The 23,860-nt window shown below is 37.4% G+C and overlaps 1 protein-coding gene across 4 annotated transcripts in view; it reads right to left on the bottom strand.

The window, feature by feature from the left end:
• The window catches only part of Dock3 (dedicator of cytokinesis 3), a 465,111-nt gene that overhangs the window by 384,271 nt on the left and 56,980 nt on the right, over positions 1-23,860 (bottom strand). For all 4 annotated transcript variants that reach the window (XM_041676723.1, XM_041676726.1, XM_041676724.1 and 1 more), the window contains exon 2: positions 8,311-8,394. In XM_041676723.1, the coding sequence (XP_041532657.1) occupies positions 8,311-8,394 (84 nt within the window). The remainder of the gene's footprint in view (positions 1-8,310; positions 8,395-23,860) is intronic.

Raw genomic sequence — 23,860 nt, 5'->3', positions numbered from 1 at the left:
GAAGTCCAAGGCCCTCCCCCCTCCATCCAGGCTTAGGAAAGTATGCATCCAAATAGCATAGGATACCAAAAAGCCAGTACATGCAGTAGAGACAAATCCTAGTGTCATTATCATTGGCTTCTCAGTCTTTTATAGGAAAGCAAAATCATAGAAATTGATGTGATCTTAGTCATTCTGACAGGCACAAGATGAAATCTCAAAGTCATTTTGATTTGCACTTCCCTCATGGCTAAGGATGTTGGACATTTCTTTAGGTGTTTCTTGGCCATTTGAGATTCCTTTGTTGAGAATACTGTTAAAATCTGTACCCCAGTTTCAACTAGATTATTTGGTTTTTTAATGTCTAGTTTCTTGAGTTCTTTATATACTTTGGATATTAGCCCTCTGTCATGTGTGGAATTGGTGAAAGTATTTCCCATTCTTTAGGTTGTCGTTTTGTCCTATTGACAGTGTCCTTTGTCTTACAGAAGCTTCTCAGTTTCATGAGGATCTATTTATTAATTGTTGATTTAATAGTGTCTGTACTATTGGCGTTCTATTCAGGAAGCCGTCTCCTGTTCCAATGACGTATTCAAGGCTATTCCCTACTTTCTCTTCATCAGGTTCTGTGTATCTGGTTTAATATTGAGGTCTTTGATTGACTTGGACTAAAGTTTTGTGCAGGGTAATAAATATAAATCTATTTGCATTCTTTTACATACAGACATCCAATTAAACCAGCACCATTCGTTGAAAATATTTTCTTTATTTCATTGTATATTTCTGGCTTCTTTATGAAAATCAGGTAAACATAAGTGACAGCTCATGCTGGCAAGGATTGTGGAGCAAAAGGAACACTCCTCCACCACTGGTGAGAGTGAAAACTTTTACAGCCACTACGGAAATCAATATGGCAGTTTCTCAGAAAATTGGGAAGACCCAGCTATCACACTCTTGGGCATATACCCAAAGGACACTCCACCCTACCACAAGGACACTTGCTCAATTACGTTCATAGCATCTTTATTCATAACAGCCAGAAACTAGAAACAACCTAGATGTCCCTCAACCAAAGAATGAATAAAGAAAATGTAGCACATTTACTACTTTATGAAAGACTATTAAATTTGTGTGAAATTTTATCTACAATATAGATCAGGGAGAAAAAAAGATATATTCTCTCCAGCTTGACAATAGAAACATTCATAAGCAAGCATTAATTTTAAGACTATGAGCAACAAAAAAACAAAAACAAAAAACCACACTACCAAGTCCAAAAATACTAAGAGAAGTAGAAGACAGAAGTGTTAAAGTAGAAACTGGAATAAAGCCAGGTGGTGGTGGCACACACATATAATCCCAGCACTTGGGAGGCAGAGGCAGGCGGATCTCTGTGAGCTTGAGGCCAACCTAGTCTATAAGGGCTCATTCCAGGATAGGCTCCAAAGCTACAGAGAAACCCTGTCTCAAAAAAACCAAAAAGAAAAAAGAAAGAGAGAGAGAGAGAGAGAGAGAGAGAGAGAAGAAAAGAAACTGGAATCAAATGAAAAACCTACAGCAGAACTACATGAAAGAACCAAAGTCAAAATAGGTTGGAAATCATGAAACAGTCTAAAAAGACAATAGGCCTGGAATTTATGTACCATTCCAGATTGGGGAAATTTCGCTCTCTTCCCAGAATATCTTACAGTGTAGATAACAAGGAGACATATATTTTAAACTCTCTCTCTCTTTCTCTCTCACTCACTCACTCACTCACTCACTCACACACTCTCTCTCTCACACACACACACCACATTCAAAATGTGTGTGTGGTGTGTCTCTGTGAGTGCGTGTGTGTGTGGCGTGTGTGTGTGTGTGTGTGTGTGTGTGTGTTTTCCCACAAGTGCTATATCACATATGTGGAGGCCAGAGTATAACCTGTGAAAATCAGGTTTCTCTCTCCACTGTATGGGTTCTAGGAATCAAACTCAGGTCATCAGTGCTGATGGCAAGTGCCATATCACTGGACACAGGGAGTCATCTTGAAAAGATCTTGTCTGACACTTTTAGTAAGGAGTCAGAGGCCTCTATATATTTCTATCTCTAGAACCCACAGCAAATATCAATTTATTGAATAAGTGAATGGGAGTCTTGCCTTGCAAGCTAGTTTTCATAAAGGAAAAACTTTGAAGAAATAAAAAAAGACACAGGGATCTATAAAGAAGTAAATATGTCCAAAGTGCATAAGAGAACAAACATTGCTTTTACTTCTAGATTATGAACTTAGGAAACCATCTGCGGGAGCTGGTAGTTAGGCAACAAGTGATTAAATGTGACTGAATGTAGGAGCTAAATCTAGGATCACCAGAGTCTGTGGAACAGTAGTGTGCAAATAAGTTGCCATTATACTGTCCTTCCCATTTCACTGTGCAAAGTGGTTATCCCATAGTATCACCCTATCTGTCTATCTGTCCCCAGCAGGCATCACAAAAGGTGTCAGAGATGGACAGTTATGTAGTATCCGACTATGCTCTATGAATGTGAAGAAAACCAATACTAGAGAAAATTGCTAGGGGAGGGATGTAGCACCCTACTTCTATTTGCAAAATAACTGAAAAATGTCATGAATGGCCAACGTAGGAAACCATTACAATGTGATGATTAATTTTCACTGTCAGTCAATTTTGCTGAATTTAAAATAACCACAACCCTGTAGGTATGTCAATGAGACTATCTAGAAAAAAGGGTAAAGAATGAAGACACACGCTAAATGCTGGTAGCACCATTCCATAGAGTGGAGTCTTTGGGCTGAATAAAAAGAAGAAAGCTGAGAGTAAGCCTCAGCAGCGCAGCAGGCAGGGCAGGTGGCCAGGGGAGGAAGCCTCAGTAGCACAGTGGGTTGCAGCAACACCAGCAGTGGCCTCTGGAGATTGTCTGACCACCAGAGCCTCAACCTCAACCCTGACTGCAACTGGAAGAGCATCCATCAGCGCAATAGCCATGTCTGCACCAGGAGGAGCCTTAGGTCAGTAGGCACCAGGAGGAATGATTACAGAAGGCTCTACCCTGCTTACACCTGAAGGAGCCTTCAACAGAACCAGTCCCAAGCTATACCATTTGTAGGAAAAGGGACACCTCTGAAACACAGGCTCCACCTGTTCTGATTGGAAGAAGAGATAGATAGACAACAGGGTAAGAATACACTCAACAATCTAAAGAGCAATACAGCATCACCAGAAACTACTGATTCTATAGCAGCAAGACCAGAACATCCCAATACAGATGAAACAGAAGAAAATGAGCTCAAAAATAACTTTATTAAGATAATTGAGGCACTTAAAGAAGAAATGAAAAATTCCCTTAAAGTGGAGGAAAAGATAAACAAAAAAATGAAAGAAATCAACCAAATCCTTTAATAAAAAAAAAAACAAGAAAAAGCAATCAAACAGGTGAAAAATAACAGCTCAAGCCTTGAAAATTGAAATAGAGGCAATAAAGAAAATACAAACCAAAAGAAATCTGGAAATGGAAAATCTGGGTAAACAATCAGGAACTACAAAAGCAAGCATAAACAAGAGAATACAAGAGATATAAGAAAGAATCTCAGATAAATTAGTCAAAAGTGACAAAGAAGGAAAAATCCATCAAGATAAAGTCTCAATAATGAATATATATGCCCCAAATACAAGAGCACCCTCATTCATTAAAGAAACATTACTAAAGCTTAATCACACATCAAGCCCCACACACTAATAGTGGGAGACCTCAACATGCCACTCTCACCACTGGACAGGTCTGGTAGACAGAAACTTAACATAGAAATAAAGAAACTAACAGATGTTATGACTCATATGGGCTTGACAGACATCTATAGAATGTTTAACCCAAACACAAAAGAATATACCTTCTTCTCAGCACCTCATTGATCCTTCTCTAAAACAGACCACATATTCAGTAACAAAGCAAACAAAAAAAGTAACAAAAAAAACTGATATAACCCCCTATGTCTTACTGAATCATCATGACATAAAGTTAGAATTCAACAGCATTAATTACAGAAAACCCACAAACTCATGAAAACTGAACAATGCCCAAATGAATCACCACAGGGTCAAGGAAGAGAGAAATTAAAGACTTCTTAAAATTCAATGAAATAAAAATGACCGCACAACATACTCAAACTTATGGGACACAATGAAAGCAGTGCTAAGAGGAAAGTCTGTAGCACTAAATGCATACATAAAGAAGCTGGGGGGGCTGGAGAGATGGCTCAGTGGTTAAGAGCATTGCCTGCTCTTCCAAAGGTCCTGAGTTCAATTCCCAGCAACCACATGGTGGCTCACAACCATCTGTAAAGAGGTCTGGTGCCCTCTTCCAGCCTGCAGGCATACACACAGACAGAATATTGTATACATAATAAATAAATAAAATAAATATTAAAAAAAAAGAAGCTGGAAAAAAATCCCACACTAGAGAATTAACAGAACACATGGAAAGCTCTAGAAAAAAAAAATCATGCAGGAGAACTAGATGACAGGAAATAATCAAATTGAGGGCTGAAATCAACAAATAGAAACAAAGAAAATGATACAAAAAACAATGAGACAAAGAATTGGGTTTTCAGAAAATCAACACAATAGACAAGCCTTTATCCAAACTAACCAAAAAGCAAAGAGAGAACATACAAATTAACAAAATCAGAAATAAAAAGGGGCACATAACAACAGACATGGAGGAAATACAGAGAATCATTAGGTCATATTTTGAAAACCTATACTCCACTAAATTGAAAAACTTGAAGGAAATTGACAATTTTCTGGATAAATATCACCTACCAAAATTAAATCAAGACCAGATAAGCAAAATAAATAGACCTATAACAACTAAGAAAATAAAAACAGTCATCAAAAGTCTCCCAACCAAAAAAAGCCCAGGGTCAGATGGTTTCAGTGCAGAATTCTACAATAACTTCAAAGAAAATCTAATACCAACCCTCCTCATATTGTTCCACACAATAACAGAAAGAACACTGCCAAACTCTTTTTACAAGGCTACAGTTACCCTGATACCCAAACCACACAAAGACACAACTAAGATAGAGAAGTACGGATCAATCTCCCTCGTGAACATTGACACAAAAATAATCAATAAAATACTGGCAAACCAAATCTAAGAACACATCAGAAAAACTGTCCACCATGACCAAGCAGGCCTCATCCCAGAGATTCAGGGATGATTCAACAATAAGAAAATTCATCAATGTAATCCACCATATAAACAAACTGGAAGGGAAAAAAAAACACATGATTATCTCCGTAGATGATGAAAAAGCCTTAGACAAAATTCAATACCCCTTCATGATAAATGTCTTGGAGAGATCAGGAATACAAGGAACATACCTAAATAAAGGCAACAAACAGCAAGTCAACAGCCAACATTAAAATAAATAGAGAAAATCAAAGTGATTCCACTAAAATCATAAAAAACACAAGTTTGTCCACTCCCTCCATATCTATTCAATATAGAACTTGAAGTTCTAGCTAGAGCAGTAAGACAATAAAAGGAGATCAAGGGGATACAAATTGAAAGGGAAAAAGTCAAACTTTCACTATTTGCAGATGACATAATAACATACGTAAGAGACCCCAAAAATTCTACAAGGTAATTCCTACAACAGATAAACGCCTTCAGTAATGTAGCAGGATATATGATTAACCCAAAAAAAATCAGTAGTATATAGATGATAAGTGGGATGAGAAAGAAATCAGAGAAACATCACCTTTACAATAGTTACAAATAACGTAAAATATCTTGGGGTAACTCTAACCAAACAAGTAAAGAACCTGTAAGACAAGAATTTTAAATCTTTGAAGAAAGAAATTGAAGAAGACATTACAAAATGAAAAGATCTCCCATGCTCTTGGAGGTAGGGTTAACATAATGAAAATGGCCATCTTACCAAAAACAATCTACAGATTCAATGCAATCCCCATCAAAATCCCAATATCACAGACCTCCAAAAAACAATACTCAACTTCATATGGAAAAACAAAAAATCCAGGATAGCTACAACAATCCTGTACAAGGAAGGAACTTCTGGAGGTATCACCATCCCTGACTTCAAGCTCTACTATAGAGCTACAGTAATGAGAAAAGTTTGGTATTGGCATAAAAACAGACACATGGCCTAATGGAATAGAATCGAAGACCCTGACATAAATCTGCACACCTATCAACACCTGATTTTTTACAAAGATGTCAAAAATATATAATAGAAAAAAGAAAGTATCAACAAATGGTGCTGGCATAACTAGATGTCAACATATAGAAGAATGCAAACTGATCATATCCATTGCCCTGTACAAAACTCAAGTCCAAGTGGATCAAAGACCTCAACATAAAACCAGTTACACTGAAGCTGACAGAAGAGAAAGCAGAAAGTAGCCTTGACATTAACACAGACTACTTCCTGAATATAACACCAGTAGCACAGACACTGAGAGCAACAATTAATAAATGGGACCTCCAGAAACTGAAAAGCTTCTGTAAGGCAAAGAACACTGTAAATAAGACAAAAAGGCAGCCCACATAATGGGAAAAGATCTTCACTAATTCCACATCTGAGAGAGGACTGATATTCAAAATCTATAAAGAGCTTAAGAAACTATACATCAAAATACCAAATAGCCCCATTAAAAAATGGGGTACAGATTTAAATAGAATTCTTAACGGAAATATCTTGAATGCCCAAAAGACATTTAAAGAACTGTTTAACATCCTTAGCTATCAGGAAAATACAAATCAAAACGACTATGAGATACCATGTCAGAATGGCTAAGATCAAAAATGCTAATGAAAGCTTATGCTGGAGATGACGCAGAGTAAGTGGAACACTCCCCCATTGCTAGTGGGAGTAAAAACTTATACAGCCACTTTGAAAATCAATATGGCATTTCTCAGAAAATTGGGAATCATTCTACTTCAGGACCCAGCAATACCACACTTGGGCATATATCCAAAGGATGCTCAATCATACCTCATTATTTATTTTACCCTTTCTTTGCTATTCTTATTAGTGCTGTAGGAGTTTTTATTTTAAATTAGCTATTACTCTATTTTCATATCTTGTTTGTTCTTACAATGTGGTTGTCACTGTTTATTTCCTTCTGAATAGTGCTAGGGATGAAACCCAAATGCCTAGAATGTGTTAGGCAGGGACACTGCCACTAAATCACATTCTGAATCTAACTGAGAAAATACATCTAAGTGGGGCAAGTTTCATCTTGCATGAATCTTATCATATACTGTCATATAGAGAGAGACATAGAAAAAGAAACTTAACTTAGATCTTCTGCAAGAGCAGTAAGCACTCTTAACTACAGACCCAGCTCTTCAGCCCTCTATTATTTTTTTTTCTTGTACTTATTCCAGGTTCTTGTTTAAGGCCTTGAGAATACATTTAGTTGATGTCTTGTTTCTTTGTTAATGTGGACATTTTAATAACTATAAAGTTCCCTCTTATAACTTTCTCTACCCTAGTCCATACATCTTGGAGTGTTGCATTTAATTTAGATCTAATATTTTTCTTTTCTTATTTTTTTCAAAAACTATAGTTTGTTTTTTGGGTTTTTTTTATTTATCTTTTCACAAACACCAAAGAGAGAGCGAGAGCGAGAGAGCGAGAGAGCGAGAGAGCGAGAGCGAGAGAGAGAGAGAGAGAGAGAGAGAGAAGGAAAAGAACAAAAAAGAAAGCCTGGGTTTCTCCCATGCTCAGGATACCACCCAGTGTCTCAGTTGGCTTCCTATCATCCTCAAGATATAGTACTCTCAGCTACTACTCCAGCACCATGTCTGCCTGCATGCCACCATGCTCCCTATGATGATAATGGACTAAACCTCTGAAACTAATAGTTTCACAGTGAATTTCTGAAAACTATTAAATGTTTTCCTTATAAGAGTTACCATGGTCATGGTGTCTCTTCACAGCAATAAAAACCCTAAGTAAGAAAAGCATGTATTTAGACCTTTTACAGCTAAAAATATCTAGTCTATTTGACAGAAAAACAAAAATGAACCAATTTACAATTCACTCAAATACAGTTAAGTATAAGTATATTTGTAATAAATGTAAAATAATCATTGGACATTATATGTAATATTAGTATTCTTATGGCCGGAAATGTCTGTTACTTCATTAAAACTAAAAACTTAACCTTTAGGGAAGATTTCATAACATTATTTAATATGGTTAATAATAGTTTCACAAAGATTTCTAAAAAAATCTATCAGCATAATTGCAACACTTCCATAATTGATCACTATTTATGTGTTTTATAGGACCACACTTACCTTCACACTTTTCAAGAATTTGAACTGTTTCTCCTATTTCTAAGACCAGTCCTTGAGGGACAGAACCTCGAAAGCTGCATATCACTAAAAAAGCAAAGATAAATATATCAGTTAGTATTATTAAAATACTTATGGTCAGAGTCACTGAATTAAGCACTGAATGTTCAATATAAACACTCCATTATTCAATAATTCCTGTTTAATGTGTAATGGTCAATATATTGCAAAAGGTAATATCATTAAACAATAATTGTGGCAAAATTATTATTCCTGAGTGGTGTGCATGTGCTCTTAAATAAAAATATTTCATGCATAAAGACTCTTCCTGTCCCCCAGCTTGACCTAAGTTCAAATACCCTCTCAGAGTAAACATGTTGGTAATCCTGGTTAACAGAATGGCCAACCTGCAGACCAAGAATTCAGGCCCAGTATCAGAACAGACTCTATGGATGGAACTCAAGATCTACAATGACAGGTTAGCTGCTGAACAATATTGTAGACGACAAGCTAAGCCAACTTCCATACCAGCCCTCACGGCCCTCAGATAGATAGATTAGATAGATAGATAGATAGATAGATAGATAGATAGATAGATAGATAAAAATCTACCACCCACATGCTAGCCAAAGCAAAGACCAGGCCATCTAAGAACTCTGTCACTAAGGCCACCAGCAGAACACGCTAGGTGATCCACCTAAACTCCCTAGACAGAGAGACTGATAGTGTTTGCTATCACAGCAAACATGTAAAGATTGAAGGAAAAATACTTCTTTCTTCAAATTCAGACCAAATCCAAAAAGATCAAAAATAATCAGGGAAACATAAAACTGCTACCAAAGGAACAAAACAAATTACCACTGCCTGACTAAATAAACAGGACTACATATGTGACACCACTAATCATTTAGGCACTCAGCATGCAGAGGTTTGATGAGCCAGACATTGATGAAGCTATTCTAAAGAGACGCATGTATCCCTCATTCTATGAGACAACTCAAACAATGGACCTTCCCAGGAAACTAGAATTCACCAAGAATCTCAAGCTGGAAAAAGAAAAAGGCCAAAGCCTGCCCCAGCCAAATTTTTCTTTCACAAAATAGAGGGTGATGAGTGGCTCTTAATTCTTGTTGGTGGGAGAATTTGGAAATGGACTCAGAAGGAATCTCAAGGACCATGTTAGAATTTGAGAAAGAGAAATAAACTGGTTCATTGGTCTAGGAATATGGTTCTTGCTTAAGTCCAAGAAAAAAAAGGGAAATGGAGCAGACAGACTAAATATGTTGGCAGCTGTTGGGGAAAAAGAGAAAAACCAATGTAATTCACAAAAAAGATACTGAACTTAGGGATTCTGGTTGCTGTACTATTAAACTCGGTATTTACATTTGTTGACAGAATGGTCTTATGATACAGACATAGATACACTATGTAATTCTGACAGATGTAATATGAAGAAAATGCTACTGGAAATTTTGTTCACATTTTGGTTTTACATATGCATATTTACTGCAATCAGCAGCATATAACACCTTCAATATCAATTCAAGAGCTTGTTTTTCCTGTCTGCTTTTTGATAAAAGACTGATGATTATCTCGAATATCACCATAGAATCTTCGTCAGGCGATGGATGGAGATAGAGACAGAGACCCTCATCAGAGCAACGGACTGAGCTCCCAAGGTCCAGTTGAAGGGCAGAAGGAGGAAGAAGACGAGGAAGGAAGTCAGGGCCACGAGGGGTTGGTCCACCCACTGAGACAGTGTGCCTGTTCTAAGGGACCTCACCAAATCCAGCTGGACCGGGTCTGAAGGAGCATTTGATCAAACTGGACTCTCTGATTGTAGCTGACAATGGGAGCTGACTGAGAAGCCACTGATAAAGACACTGGGACTTGTTTTTACAGCATGTTCTGGCCTTTTGGGACCCTAGTCTATATGGATGCACAGCTCCCTAGGCCTGGATGTAGCGGGGAGGGCCTTGGACTTCCCACAGGGCAGGGTTCCCTGCCCTCTCTTAAGCAGGAAGGTGGAGGGAGGAGGGGAAGTAGGGAAGCGGGAGGGGATTGGGAGGAGGGAAGGAAGTGTAAATATTTGAATGGAAAAAAATAAAAATAAAAAAATAAAATATATATACAGAAAAGGAAAAAAAGAATCCCATTCCTGTGATATAAGGCATTAGAGCAGCAGCCCTCCCCATCTTTGCCTGAGGATTTCCTTCATTTTTCCCTTTGTTCAAAAAGTTGCATTTTCTTGGTATATGAAACCGAACGAAAACACAGGTATTGCAATAGACTGTGATTTTACATACTTTAAATTGCAATGTTGTGTCTTCTCCCTTCAATTGTGATACTGTGCTTAAGGTGTTCAATGAGCTGTATGTAAACTCTTTCTAAAGATGAACCTAATTTTTTAAATGATAAAACACTTCTAGAATAAATATGTATCTTAATTAACCTGTGTCCTTTAATTTCAAAGTCTGTCTCTGCGGTTCACACTATCTACTTTTCAATTACTCTTCCCTAAGAGTCAACATCTTAGTGTTTTGACCTGATTTTTGGTTTGGAAATGTGGCTGTACGTGTGCATCTTGAATTATCATCTCGATGTAGGTATGATTTAGGAGATTTCATTAGAAATTACAAGGTGGCAATTCAATTGTTCAAGTTTTTATTTTTCCAAACTATTTAAAAATATCACTCAATTAGAAACTTCATCTGGTTATTTTTACAGGAAAAAAACAAAATGTTTTTCTAACATTTTGATATTTGTAAAAGTCTTAAAAATAGTCATGAGTTTAAAAATTTGGCCTCATTCAAGCTTTCAAGATTCAAAATGTAAGTAACAGATGCCCAAAATATACTCCAAAACTCAGCGTTTTTTCCTAGTCATAAACTAATCACACTATCAACAACTGAGAATTATAAGGATGTTAAAAAAAGTTGACTGTTCAGTTTCTTGGATCTGAAAAATTGCTGCGGGAGGACCTTCTGCTCCTTCAGCCAATAGCCGCTGAAGTACGAGACCACTGTGCTGCGGGAGCGCTTTCCGCTCCTTCAGGTAATAGCTGCTAAAATACCAGCCCACTGAAGCATGGTCTATTTATCTTTAAAAAAGAGCGGCAAGCCTTGGCCGGCCAGCTCTCTTGATTCCGGATCTTGGTTCTGGCTTCTGCTCCATGGAAGTTCTGGTAGAATTCTGCATTGAAACCATCTGGTCCTGGGCTTTTTTTTGAAGGGAGATTTTTGATAACCATTTCTAATTCTTCGCGAGAAACCGGTCTATTTAGATCATTCACCTGGTCTTGGTTTAGCTTTGGTATATGGTACTTATTTAAAAAAAATGTCCATTTCTTTTGTATTTTCCAGTTTTGTGGCATACAGGCTTTTGTAGTAAGATCTAATGATTCTCTGAATTTCCTCTGTGTCTGTGGTTATGTCCCCCTTTTCATTTCTGATCTTATTTATTTGCGTGTTCTCTCTCTGTCGTTTAATTAGTTTGGATAGGGGTTTGTCGATCTTGTTGATTTTCTCCAAGAACCAGCTTTTTGTTTCATTGATTCTTTGGACTGTTTTCTGTGTTTCTATTTTGTTGATTTCAGCCCTCAGTTTGATTATTTCCAGTCTTCTACTTCTCCTGGGTGCGTCTGCTTCTTTTTTTTCTAGAGCTTTCAGGTGTGTTGTTAAGTCCCCAATGTATGCATTCTCCGTTTTCTTTAAGTGGGCTCTTAGTGCTATGAACTTTCCTCTTAGCACTGCTTTCATTGTGTCCCATAGGTTTGAGTATGTTGTCCCTTTATTTTCATTAAATTCAAGGAAGACTTTAATTTCTTTCTTGATTTCTTCCTTGACCCAGGTGTGGTTCAGTAGTTGACTGTTCAGTTTCCATGAGTTTGTCGGTTTTTGGGGGGCAGCGTGGTTGTTGCCTTCTAACTTTAATCCGTGATGATCTGATAAGACACAGGTGGACACTGATATTTTTTTGTATCTGTGTAGGTTTCCTTTGTTTCCGAGTATGTGGTCAATTTTTGAGAAGGTTCCATGAGCCGCAGAGAAGAAGGTATATTCTTTCCTATTTGGGTGGAATGTTCTATAGATGTCTGTTAAGTCCATTTGCTTCATTACCTCCAATAATTCTCTTAATTCTCTATTAGGTTTCTGTCTGATTGACCTGTCCCTTGGAGAGAGAGATGTGTTGAAGTCTCCTACTACTAGTGTGTATGGTTTGATGTCTGCCTTGAGTTCTAGTAATATTTCTTTTACATAAGTATGTGCTTTTATATTGGGGGCGTATATATTCAGGATTGAGACGTCCTCCTGATGAATTGTTCCTGTTATGAGTATAAAGTGTCCATCTCTATCTCTTCTGATTGATTTTAGTTTGAAGTCAGTTTTGTTAGAAATTAGTATGGCCACACCTGCTTTTTTCTTAGGACCATTTGCTTGAAACACCTTTTCCCAACCCTTTACTCTGAGTAGGTGCCTGTCTTTGTGGTTGAGATGTGTTTCTTGCAAACAGCAGAATGTTGGATCCTGTTTTCGTATCCAATCTTTTGGCCTGTGCCTTTTTATAGGTGAATTGAGCCCATTAATATTAAGTGATATTAATGACCAGTGGTCGTTTACTCCGGTTATTCTTATTGCTTTTGGTAGTAGAGATTGTGTGTCTCCCTTCTTTGAGATGTGCTCGTGAAGGGTCATTAGATGCCTGGGTTATTGTAGGCAGTGTTGGCAGTGTTGGATTCCTTGGGTTGCGATTTTCCTTCTATTACTTTCTGTAGGGCTGGATTTGTGGCTACGTATTGTTTAAATTTGTTCTTATCCTGGAATGTCTTGTTTTCTCCATTGATAATGAACGATAGCTTGGCTGGGTATAGTAGTTTGGGTTTGCATCCATGGTCTCTTAGCTTCTGCAGAACCTCTATCCAGGACCTTCTGGCTTTCATAGTTTCCATCGAGAAGTCAGGTGTAAGTCTGATCGGTTTACCTTTATAAGTTACTTGCCCTTTTTCTTTTGCAGCTCTTAATATTCTTTCTTTAACCTGTATATTTTGTGTTTTGATTATTATATGGCGAGGAGATGTTTTTCTTTGATCCAGTCTGTCGGTGTTCTGTATGCTTCTTGAATATTTAAATGAATATCTTTCTTTAAGTTGGGAAAGTTTTCTTCCATAATTTTGTTGAAAATATTTTCTGGGCCTTTGAGCTGTGACTCTTCTCCTTCTTCTATTCCTATTATTCTTAGGTTTGGTTTTTTTATTGTGTCCCATAGTTCCTGAATGTTTTGTGTTGAGAATTTGTTGGCTTTGCTGTTTTCTTTGATCTGTTCGTTTATTTTCTCTATGGTGTCCTCAGCATCTGAGATTCTTTCTTCTGGCTCTTGTATTCTATTGATTATGCTTGTTTCTGTAGACTCTGCTCGTTGGCCTAGATTTTCCATATCCAGCTGGTCCTCAGTTTGTATTTTCTTCTTTGCCTTCATTTCAGTTTTCAATTCTTGAACTGTTTCCATTACCTGTTTGATGGTTTTTTCTTGGTTTCCCTGCTCCAGCGACTAGGCTCCTTTCCTGACTGTTGGTGCACTGTGAGTTTTGCCCCCCAAAATAAATACCCCTTTAAATCCTAACTGATGTGGGATTGTTTGGTGCTTTAGAAAATAGAGATGGTTATTTTACAATTGTTTCAGATGTGGGTTACTTAGGAATATACCTTAGCAAACGTGAAATCCATTTAAGTATCTGTGTTAAAGTCTTTTAAAGAACTGCTTGTAGTGATATTTCATTTGTATTTTAATAAAAAAAAAAAGCTTGTCTGAAAATCAGAATGGAAAACAGCCACACTAGTCAGCCATAAAGGCCAAGCAGTGGTGGCATACACCTTTAATCCCAGCAGGCACACTAGTTAGCCATAAAGGCCGGGCAATGGTGGTGGATGCCTTTAAGCCCAGCACTAGAAAGAAATATAAGGCAGTTTGAGACAGGAACTTACTTTCTTTCAGGCTGAAGATTTACAGAGGTAAGAGCTCTCTAGTGACTTGGCTGCTTTGCTTTTCTGACCTCAGGTTGAACCCCAATATCTGTCTCTGGGTTTTTATTATTGGTGCTAATTTTGGTGACCAACATTTAGGGTACAAATTCAAGAAAAAGCCGTTTCCCTGAGGCTTTTTAGTCACTGGCTGTTGACGGAGACTGCTTGTTCGTTTCCTGGCTGCTCAGACCAAAATAATCACTCAGAAACTATACTAATTACAACACTGTTTGGCCAATGACTCAAGCATATTTCTAGTTAGCTCTTACATCTTGAATTAATCCATTTCTTTTCATCTATTACCATGAGGGTGTGGCCTGCAGGCAAGGTTCCAGCATGTCCTTCTTATGCATCTTCATGGCATCTCTCTGACTCCACCAACTCTCTCTCTCTCTGTTCAGATTTCCCACCCGGTTTTGCTCTAAGCCATTGGACAAAAAAGCTTTTTTCATCAACCAGTAAAAAGCAACACATATACAGAAAGACACACCACGGCAACAGGCACAGGCTAGAGCTGCATGCGGGGCTCCAGCCCTACCTGGCAAGGCTTTCTCTTCTTTTTTTCCCAAGCCTCTGGGTGAGTTTAGAATTTTCCTCTTGACGCCTCTCTGAAAACAGTCTCCAGCTGTTATTCAAACTCCTGAAGCACGGGGCTCCAAATGTCACAGGATTCACCTACCCTAGACTGGCTGGTTCTGCCTTCAGGCAACCCCCACCAGAAGTGCCCTGTCCCCGCTTCAACCCCTCCACAACAATCCCCTGTGCTTGTTCACTCCTGCGCTCACATGCTTGTCTCTCTCTCTCTCTCTCTTTCCTTCTCTACCATGGACTGTGGTCCCTCCCTGAACCCCTGTCTCAGGCTGCTGCCAAAGTAGGTAGCAGCCTTGAAACCCAGTCAGGCTTTTACTGTTCTATGCAGCAGCAATAACTCTCACATCTTCATCAACATCAATGTTTGATTGGAAGCATCACCCTAGCCCCTGGCACCCCTATACCCAAACAGTCTAGAATGTTTGGGTAGAAAGTTCCATTCCAAGCCCTCTCCGGAAAGTTGCTTCAGTTCAGACTCTGAGAAAGCCCGCCAAATGAAGGCCCCTCCCCAGAGATGCTCAAGACCACTCCCACACGGTATTTAAACTGCCCCCAGAGAACAAACATGTGGTTTTCTAGTCTCCTTCCCTGGCTCTTCACTGGGGGGCTAGAAGGCCACCCAGGAGCATTGGTATCCATTGAACCTTGGTTTTTTCTAATTAGGTTTGATTTAGTTGATTTGGATTATTGCATTGGCTGAGAGGTTTACTGGGGTGCAAAAGCTTTTCATTTAGTAGATTTGGTAAGACAATTGGGAATTCTTAAAGGGAAGAATTAGTTAAAAGAGAGGTCTTTTTTCCCCACATTAAAAAATGGAGAAAACCATTACAATGGAGGGATTTGGGCCTCTGTATGATAATATGCTAGACAGTTTAAAAATGATTAAATGAGAAGATATCTAATTTAAATGAGATTTATGTAATGTCAATTGTAAACATTATCAGAATTATCATTTTTGTCTTATTACTAAAACAGCTGGTTAATCTGAGTGCTAAGATACAGGCCTTAGAAAAACCTAATAAAACATATCACAGACAGAGTATTGTAATTGTAATTTCAGCAATGCCTTAAAAGAATAGAGAAGAACAGCATGTTTTCAGACGACCAACCTTAATATATCCAGTAACCTTACAGGAATTTCCAAATGGCAGAGGCTCTGTTACAGCTAACTGGACTCCTGTGCCAATATTAAATCTAAGAAGATTCAAGGAAGCAATAGTCTCATATGGCATGCATTCACATTTTGTGAAGTAAATGTTAAACTCGTTTAACACAAGTTTGTAACAGAATTATCCATAAAAACTGGATAGAAAGGTGTGCATCCAAACAGACTAGGCTCCCAAAAATCCAGTACATGCAGTAGAATCAAAACCCCGTACCATTATCATTGGCTTCTCAGTCAGCTCCCACTGTCAGCCACATTCAGAGAGTCCGGTCTGATCACATGTTCATTCAGTCCCAGTCCAGCTGGCCTTGGTGAGCTCCCATTATATCAGTCACACCATCTCAGTGGGTGGACGCACCCCTCGCGGTCCTGACTTCCTTGCTCATATTCTCCCTCCTTCTGCTCTTCATCTGGACCTTGGGAGCTCAGTCCAATGCTCCATTGTGGATCTCTGTCTCTATCTCCATCCATCACCGGATGAAGGTTCTATGTGGACTTCCCACAGGGCAGGGCACCCTGACTTCTCTTAGGACTGGAGAGGGAGGGGGTGTGGGAGTGGGAGGGAAATGGGAGGAGAGGCGGAGGTGGAAATTTTTAATAAATAAATAAATTGAAAAAAAAAAGAAAAAACAAAACAAAAAAAACAGAAAAAAACTGGATAGAATTGGTTAATGGTGTTTTAGAACCTGATCCACAATTACAATGGAATACCTGGTTCAAAGAACAGGCTAAGATTATTGAACAATGGAGTAAAGTTAAAGGTAGGGAAATCTCACAAAATCAAATTCTTGGAGAAGGAATTTATGCTACTATAGATTATGCTATTATAGAAAGGCAAGCTGTATATGATGACCACACCCAGGATTTTTGCAACTCAGCAGCTATGAATGTTTGGGACAGAACTGGAGAAATACAAAAGAAAATTGAGTCATTTACTAAAGCTATACAGGGCCCAAAAGAAGCCTTTATAGATTTCTTACAAAGACCTAACTTCAGTAGTAAACAGAATGATACCAAATTCAGAAGCTAGACAAATAATAATTGAATCTCTAGCTTTTGAAAATGCCAATTCTCTATGCAAAAGGTTAACTAGGCCACTAAAGGAAAAGTCAGCACCTTTGGAGGAATGGATTTGTGATACAATTATCATTGACTCTCCTGATCATGATGCTACATGGATAGGAGAGGTGATTTCCAGAGGCTTGAGAAAAATCAAAACATCAAATGATATAAATATGACCAAAAAAAAGTCACCTTAAAAGAGACTGTAGACAGGGCATTCCTAGGAACAATGTTTTTTCTAAGAGCAATCCATTCACAACATCCCTCTCTTCTGGATTATGTAGAAGGTGTGTCAAAGGCAGGCAATGGACTAATAATGTAGGTCAAGGAATCCTTTGCTGTCAGGAAACTCCATGAGGGGCCTCTCACAGGCCCCTATGCCAAATGCAGTTCAGTCATTTCCTGCCATTGTAGAGGAAACTCCTTCCCAGAGCAATTAAAGAACCTAATGCCTACTGTAAGAAACCACGCTGCTCTGGATAATAGAACAGATATAGACAAGAGAACAAAAAATTCAGAGAAACCATAAAGCGAGTATTTTGGCAAAGTTCTATAAACGAACAAAAATCAAAGTTAAAAATAAATGAATTTGTCATTGAAGGTCTATACATACAGGTGCAGATGTAGCAATAATTTCATTAGAATCTTGACACCAAAATTGGCCTCTTCAGAACGTACATGTTCAGTTTATAGGGATCAGAACTGTATCTCAAGTGAAGAAAAATGTGAGAGGAATTAAATGTATAGAGCCAGAAGGACAGAGAGGAATATTAAAACTATATGTAGCTAACATAGCAATGAATTTGTGGGGACATGATTTGTAACAGCAATGGAATACTCAAATTAACATTTCCCCAATCTTAGAAATGAGCCATAAATTATATTAGAAGATATTATAAAGAACAGTCACCAACCATTCAGATTGTACAAGAAGAGGGCACAATAGCTGTTGATATTTTACAGGAACAACAGTCCTGTCTTTAAAATGTTTGTCAGACAAACATGTATGGGTTGCAACAATGGCCTTTAACAACAGAGAAACTGCAGGGCTTAGAACAGCTGATATAGAAGCAGTTAAATGCTCAGCATATTGAAGAATCAACCAGCCCTATATTTGTTGCTCAATTTTCCTGTTTTTGTTGTTAAAAAGAAATCTTGAGAAATGGAGAATGGTTACAGAGCTAAGAGCTGTTAACAAGGTGATTCAGCCAATGGGCTCTCTATAGTCTGGAATTCCCCTTTGCCTTCCTTATCGCCTAAAGAATGGACTCCTATAATTACTGTTTCTCTGTTTAATTTTATTATTTCTTCACTATAACTTTACAAGAGACAGGAAAAAATCTGCCTTCCCAGTGCCTACTTACAGTAATTCTCAGCCTGATAACAGATATCAATGGAAGATTCTCCCACATAAAATATTAAATAGCCCCACCCTGTGCCAATATTTTGTAAGGCAGCCATTGGAAATGATATGTAAGCAATTTACTAAATCTATAATTTACCATTACATGGACAACATTTTGATATCTGATTCAAATGTAGATACTTTAGAAAAAATATTTAAAGAAGTAAAGAAAATTTTGCCTTTTGGGGGATTACAAATTGCTCCTGAAAAAATACAAAGAAGAGGTTCCATTAATTATTTAGGCTATAAAATAGGCTTACAAAAAATTAGACCCCAAAAGGTGCAAATTAGGAAAGATGGATTGCAGACTCTTAATGACTTCCAAAGATTGCTAGGAGACATTTCCCATCTACAGCAAACTATTGGGATAAGTCCTGATGACCTGATTAATTTAAACAAAACCTTAGATAGTAATCCCAGGGAATTATCAGCTGAAGTTGAGAGAGACTTGGTTTTGATCAAAGAGAAATTACAGAAGGTACATGTGGATCATGTGGATCTGAATCTTAACTACAGTCTGGTCATCTTACCCTCCAAGCATTCCCCTACAGTAATTTTAATACAGAGAGAAAATATTATCTTAGAATGAATCGTTTTATCACATAAACAGGGTAAAAAAATCAAAAACTTATGTGGAAAGATTTCTGAGTTAATTCTTAAAAAAAATGAGACTTCTTAAATTAACAGGAATAGACCCATTAGAAATTATAGTCCCTTTTTAATAATAATGAAACTGACAAATTACGGAAAGGAAGAAAATCCTGGCAAAGAGTTTGTAGTATTTCTTGGGAGAGATTAACAACAACTATCCCAAAAGCAAAAGAATTTGATTTAGAACTAACTGGATCCTTCCTCACACTGTACAGGACACACCAATAATTGGAACCCTACATTCTATACTGATGCAAATAAATCAGGAAAGGCAGGTTACAAATCAGAAAATTTAAGTAAAGTAGATCAAAGCCCTTATGATTCTATCCAAATGTCAGAATTATATGCTATTCTCATGGTACTAAGGGATTTTAAAGAAACTCTCAACATATTTACCAAGTCACAATAGCCAAAAGAGTTGTTTTGTATATTGGAACCACTTAATTTATACAAGATGATACATAATTGACTTTATTATTTATTCAGTTACAAAGACACAATCAGGAATAGGAATCATCTCATATATATAATATACATTTGATCCCATATGGGTCTGCCAGTTCTTCTAGCACAAGGTAATACAGAAATAAATTGATCTATTATTGACTGGTAATGAGCTGAAGGCCTCAAAATTTCATAATCATGTCAAAAGTTTAAAAAAAACTTCTCCATTACATGGCAACAAGCCAAGGAAATCATTTTTAAAAAATGTCCAACTTGTTCTTTATACAAACACCACTACCCGAAGGAAATAACCCAAGGGTACTCAAAGGAATAAAATCTGACAGATAGATGTGTTCCATTTTGTAAAATTTGGAAAACTAAAATATGTACAGCGCAATATTATACCTATTCAGGTTTTCAATGTGCAACTGCTTTGTGTTTGGAAAAGGTTGATTTAGTAAGGTTTGCTAGAAGTATGGTCATCATGGGTATACCTGTACAAATAAAGACTGACAGTGTTCCAGCATATGTCTGTAAGAAAATGAAACAGTTTTTGCTTATTATAATATAAAAAATATTACAGGTATACCACACAATCCTACAGGCCAGGATATATAAAAAGATCAAACTCTAAAGAATATGTTTAATAGAAAGGGATAGTAAATAACCCCAGAAATAGATTGCATAATGCTTTATTAACTTTGAATTTTCTAAATGCTAATGAGATAGGAACAACAGCTGCGGAGAGACATCGGATAGTAGAAAAACTACAGAATTAAAGGTATAAAGATGTACTGACCTCAGAATGGAAACCAAGACATGTGCTACATTTTTGAAGATGCTTTGCCTTTGTTTCCACAGAAGAAAAAAGCTATAGATACCATCAAAATTCATAAATATTAGATTTGAACAAAAGACACCTCTTAATTAGAAGAGATAATAGTTCATCAAATATTGTGGCCGTTTAATCTAAACTAACCTCTAACACTAACAAATGATTTTCATTTGATCAGATATAACTTGCCAAAAGAGAAATCGCCCCAAAATTGGGGTTGAGGAAGGGTATTGTTTCTGTCTTTTCAGGAGAATAAAGGTATCCACATAAGGAATCTAGAGACCACTGGACAAATAAGGCATCTGAAGAAAAAGGACAAATCATAAAGAAAAAAAATGTCTCAAGAAAAAAAAGTAAATTATTTATTGATATATCACATTTCCAACAAAATAAAATTTCATAAATCTTTCCAAATGCTTGTTTCTGCTGTTCTCTATAGACATATAACACAAATAGGCTTTCTGTAGTCCCAGTCTAATTAAAAATCAAAACTGGCTTTGGAGTTGGAGTGTGGCTCTCTCCTTCTCTAAATCCAAGCTTGCTCATTAAAGTGAAATCCAAAATCTCTGTCTCTTATCAGACAAGCCATCTGATATGGGACAGAAGAAAAACAAATATTTAAGGACTACATTATTGCCACTAACCTCTGTTGACTGAGGTTTCTGTCCTGCCTGGTCCCACAGTCGTTAAGTCCCAAAGAAATCACACAGAGGTCTACGTTAGTTATAACTGATTGGCCCAGTATCTCAGGCTTCTTATTAACTCTTACAACTTATATTAGCCCATTATTCTTATCTGTGTTAGCCACGTGGCTTGGTACCTTATTCAGCAGGGCAGTCACAGCTTGCTTCTTCTGTACCTTGAACAGGATTGCAGAGGAATGGGCTTCCTTCTTCCCAGAATTTTGTTCTCAGTGACCCACCTCTACTTCCTGTCTGATTGTCCTACCTATACTTCCTGCCTGACTACTGGCCAATCAGTGTTTATTTAAAATATAATTGACAGAATACAGACCATTGTCCCACACCAAATCTCATAATCCTTTGGTTTTATATTGATTAACAGCTTTTCTTAAGGTATAAGATTTATAAGATTAATATATATTTTTCTCTGCTCCCCTCCCTTCCTCCTTCTCCCCCTCTATACCCCCTGTGACCCCAATGCTCCTAATTTACTCAGAAGATCTTGTCTTTTTCTCCTTCCTATGTAGATCCATGTATGTCTCTCTTAGGGTCCTCTTTGTTGTCTAGGTTCTCTGGGGTTATGAACTGTAGGCTGGTTTTTCTTTGCTTTATGTGTAAAAGTCACTTATGAGTGAGTAAATATTATATTTGGCTTTCTGGGTCTGGTTACCTCACACAATATGTTTTTTTCTAGATCCATCCATTTGCCTGCAATTTTCAAGATGTCATTATTTTTTAAACTGTGTAGTACATTTTCCTTATCCACTCTTTGGTTGAGGTGCATCTAGGTTACTGCCAGGTTCTGGCTATTACAAATAATGCTGCCATGAACATAGTTGAGCACATGTCCTTGTGGTATGATTGAGCATCCTGTGGGTATATGCCCAAAAGTGGTATTGCTGGGTCTTGAGGTAGAGTGTTTCCTAATTTTCTGAAAAACCGCCATACTGATCTCCAAAGTGATTGGACCAGTTTGTACTCCCACAAGCAATTCGGGAGTGTTTCCTTTATCCCACATCCTCTCCAGCATGAGTTGTCATCAGTCTTTTTGATCTTGGCCATTCTTACAGGTGTAATATGGAATGTCAGAGTTGTTTTGATCTGCACTTCTCTGATGGCTAAGGGTGCTGAACAATTCAGACTGGACAACAAATGATATAGCTACATCTCCCAGGACTTGGCAATTAATCCAAATTTTTCTTTTCAGGATCTCTTAAAGATGCCATTGCCCCCAGGTAGCAGATAGCAGGAAGCAAATTTAAGAATATATTGCCCACATTCCCAAAAGGAGGGATGAGTAGTTTTTGGTTGTCCAATGGGTTATGGATATTTGTCATTGTTTAGGTGGATTAATTCCAAGTTGTTATTGGTAATGGTCAGGAAAAAAGCAAACTAAGAAAAATTAGATTCAGGGTTTTTGTTTTGAAAAGAAAAGAGGGGGTATAGATATGATAAGATAAAAAGATAGATTATTGAATCTACTTTTAGAAAGCAACTACTAGTTTTAAATATTTTACATTGGATTAGATTTTGTATTTTGTATAATGGTACAAATTTGGGATTAATTTTGTTAGAACATACTGTGCACCCATTTTTACTCTTGGTAGAGGTATTGTACCTATATAACTCATTTAACAATGTAATGCAAATTTCTAATCCTTGAAAATTATTATTACCAACTGTTTAGGATAATAAGGAAATGCTGGTCAGTTATTAATCACCTATTATAATCAAACTTGTAGTCACATCAGGTATGTTTTCAAGGTAAAACAAAGATATAGTTTAGATAGACAGGCTATCTTCAAATACTTTAGAGATCTACAAAATATGGCATTTAAGATGTTTTAATAGCACAGACATTTTTTTAGGACAATGAGATGTGTCTCCTCCTAGCAGCACCAATCTACTTCAGAGAAGATAATGGGCACTGAAGAAACTCCACATGGACTTTACTTTTTGTGGCAAAAGTAAATCACTGGGCAAAAGAAAGCCACTGGGCAAGAAAATGTTCTTGTTTTAACTGCTGACAGAAAGTGATTGTCGAACATTGTCAAGACAAAAAGTGACAGTCCTTCAGAATATACTGCTTCACAGAAAAGTCTGCCGGATATGCTAGGCCTGTAGGTCAAAGATGGATGCCCCAACACCACAAAGGAGCTTTGAGTGACTGTTCAGGCAGCCAGCTGTTTCTGTCATTTCTCACAATTTTTGGAAGTCCCTTACTTGCACTTTCTGCTTGCTCAGTTAATAATATTTTCTTCTTGGGTCTCTGAGAGAGTTGAAGACTAGTTATAGTTTTCCCTGTTTACCAGATGCAGAAATCAAGTTACAATAGTAAGGTACAAGACTTTGGACTCATAGGCTAGATAATGAAGTATTTTCTCTGAATTTGTCAAAAACAAATGGACAAGACATTGCTGATGTATTTATTGCCTGTATATATTATATATAGTTATTGTACTTATTGAATATAGTTTTTCTGATATTAATTATAGACTTTTTATTTTAGACAAGAAAGGGGAAATGTAGTGATATTTCATTTGTAGTTTAATAAATAAAGTTTGCCTGAAAGTCAGAATGGAAAACAGCCACACTAGTCAGCCATATGGGCCATGCAGTGGCGGCAAACACCTTTAATCCCAGCAGCCACACTAGTTAGCCATAGAGTCTGGGCAGTTGTAGTACATGCCTTTAATC

The sequence above is a fragment of the Microtus oregoni genome, unplaced genomic scaffold (assembly GCF_018167655.1).
Source record: "Microtus oregoni isolate MIOR12 unplaced genomic scaffold, Mior012 000028F_ref0000031, whole genome shotgun sequence".
NCBI lineage: Eukaryota > Metazoa > Chordata > Mammalia > Rodentia > Cricetidae > Microtus > Microtus oregoni.
The sequence above is the reverse complement of the archived record's forward strand: the minus strand, read 5'-3'. Positions and strand labels throughout refer to the sequence as shown.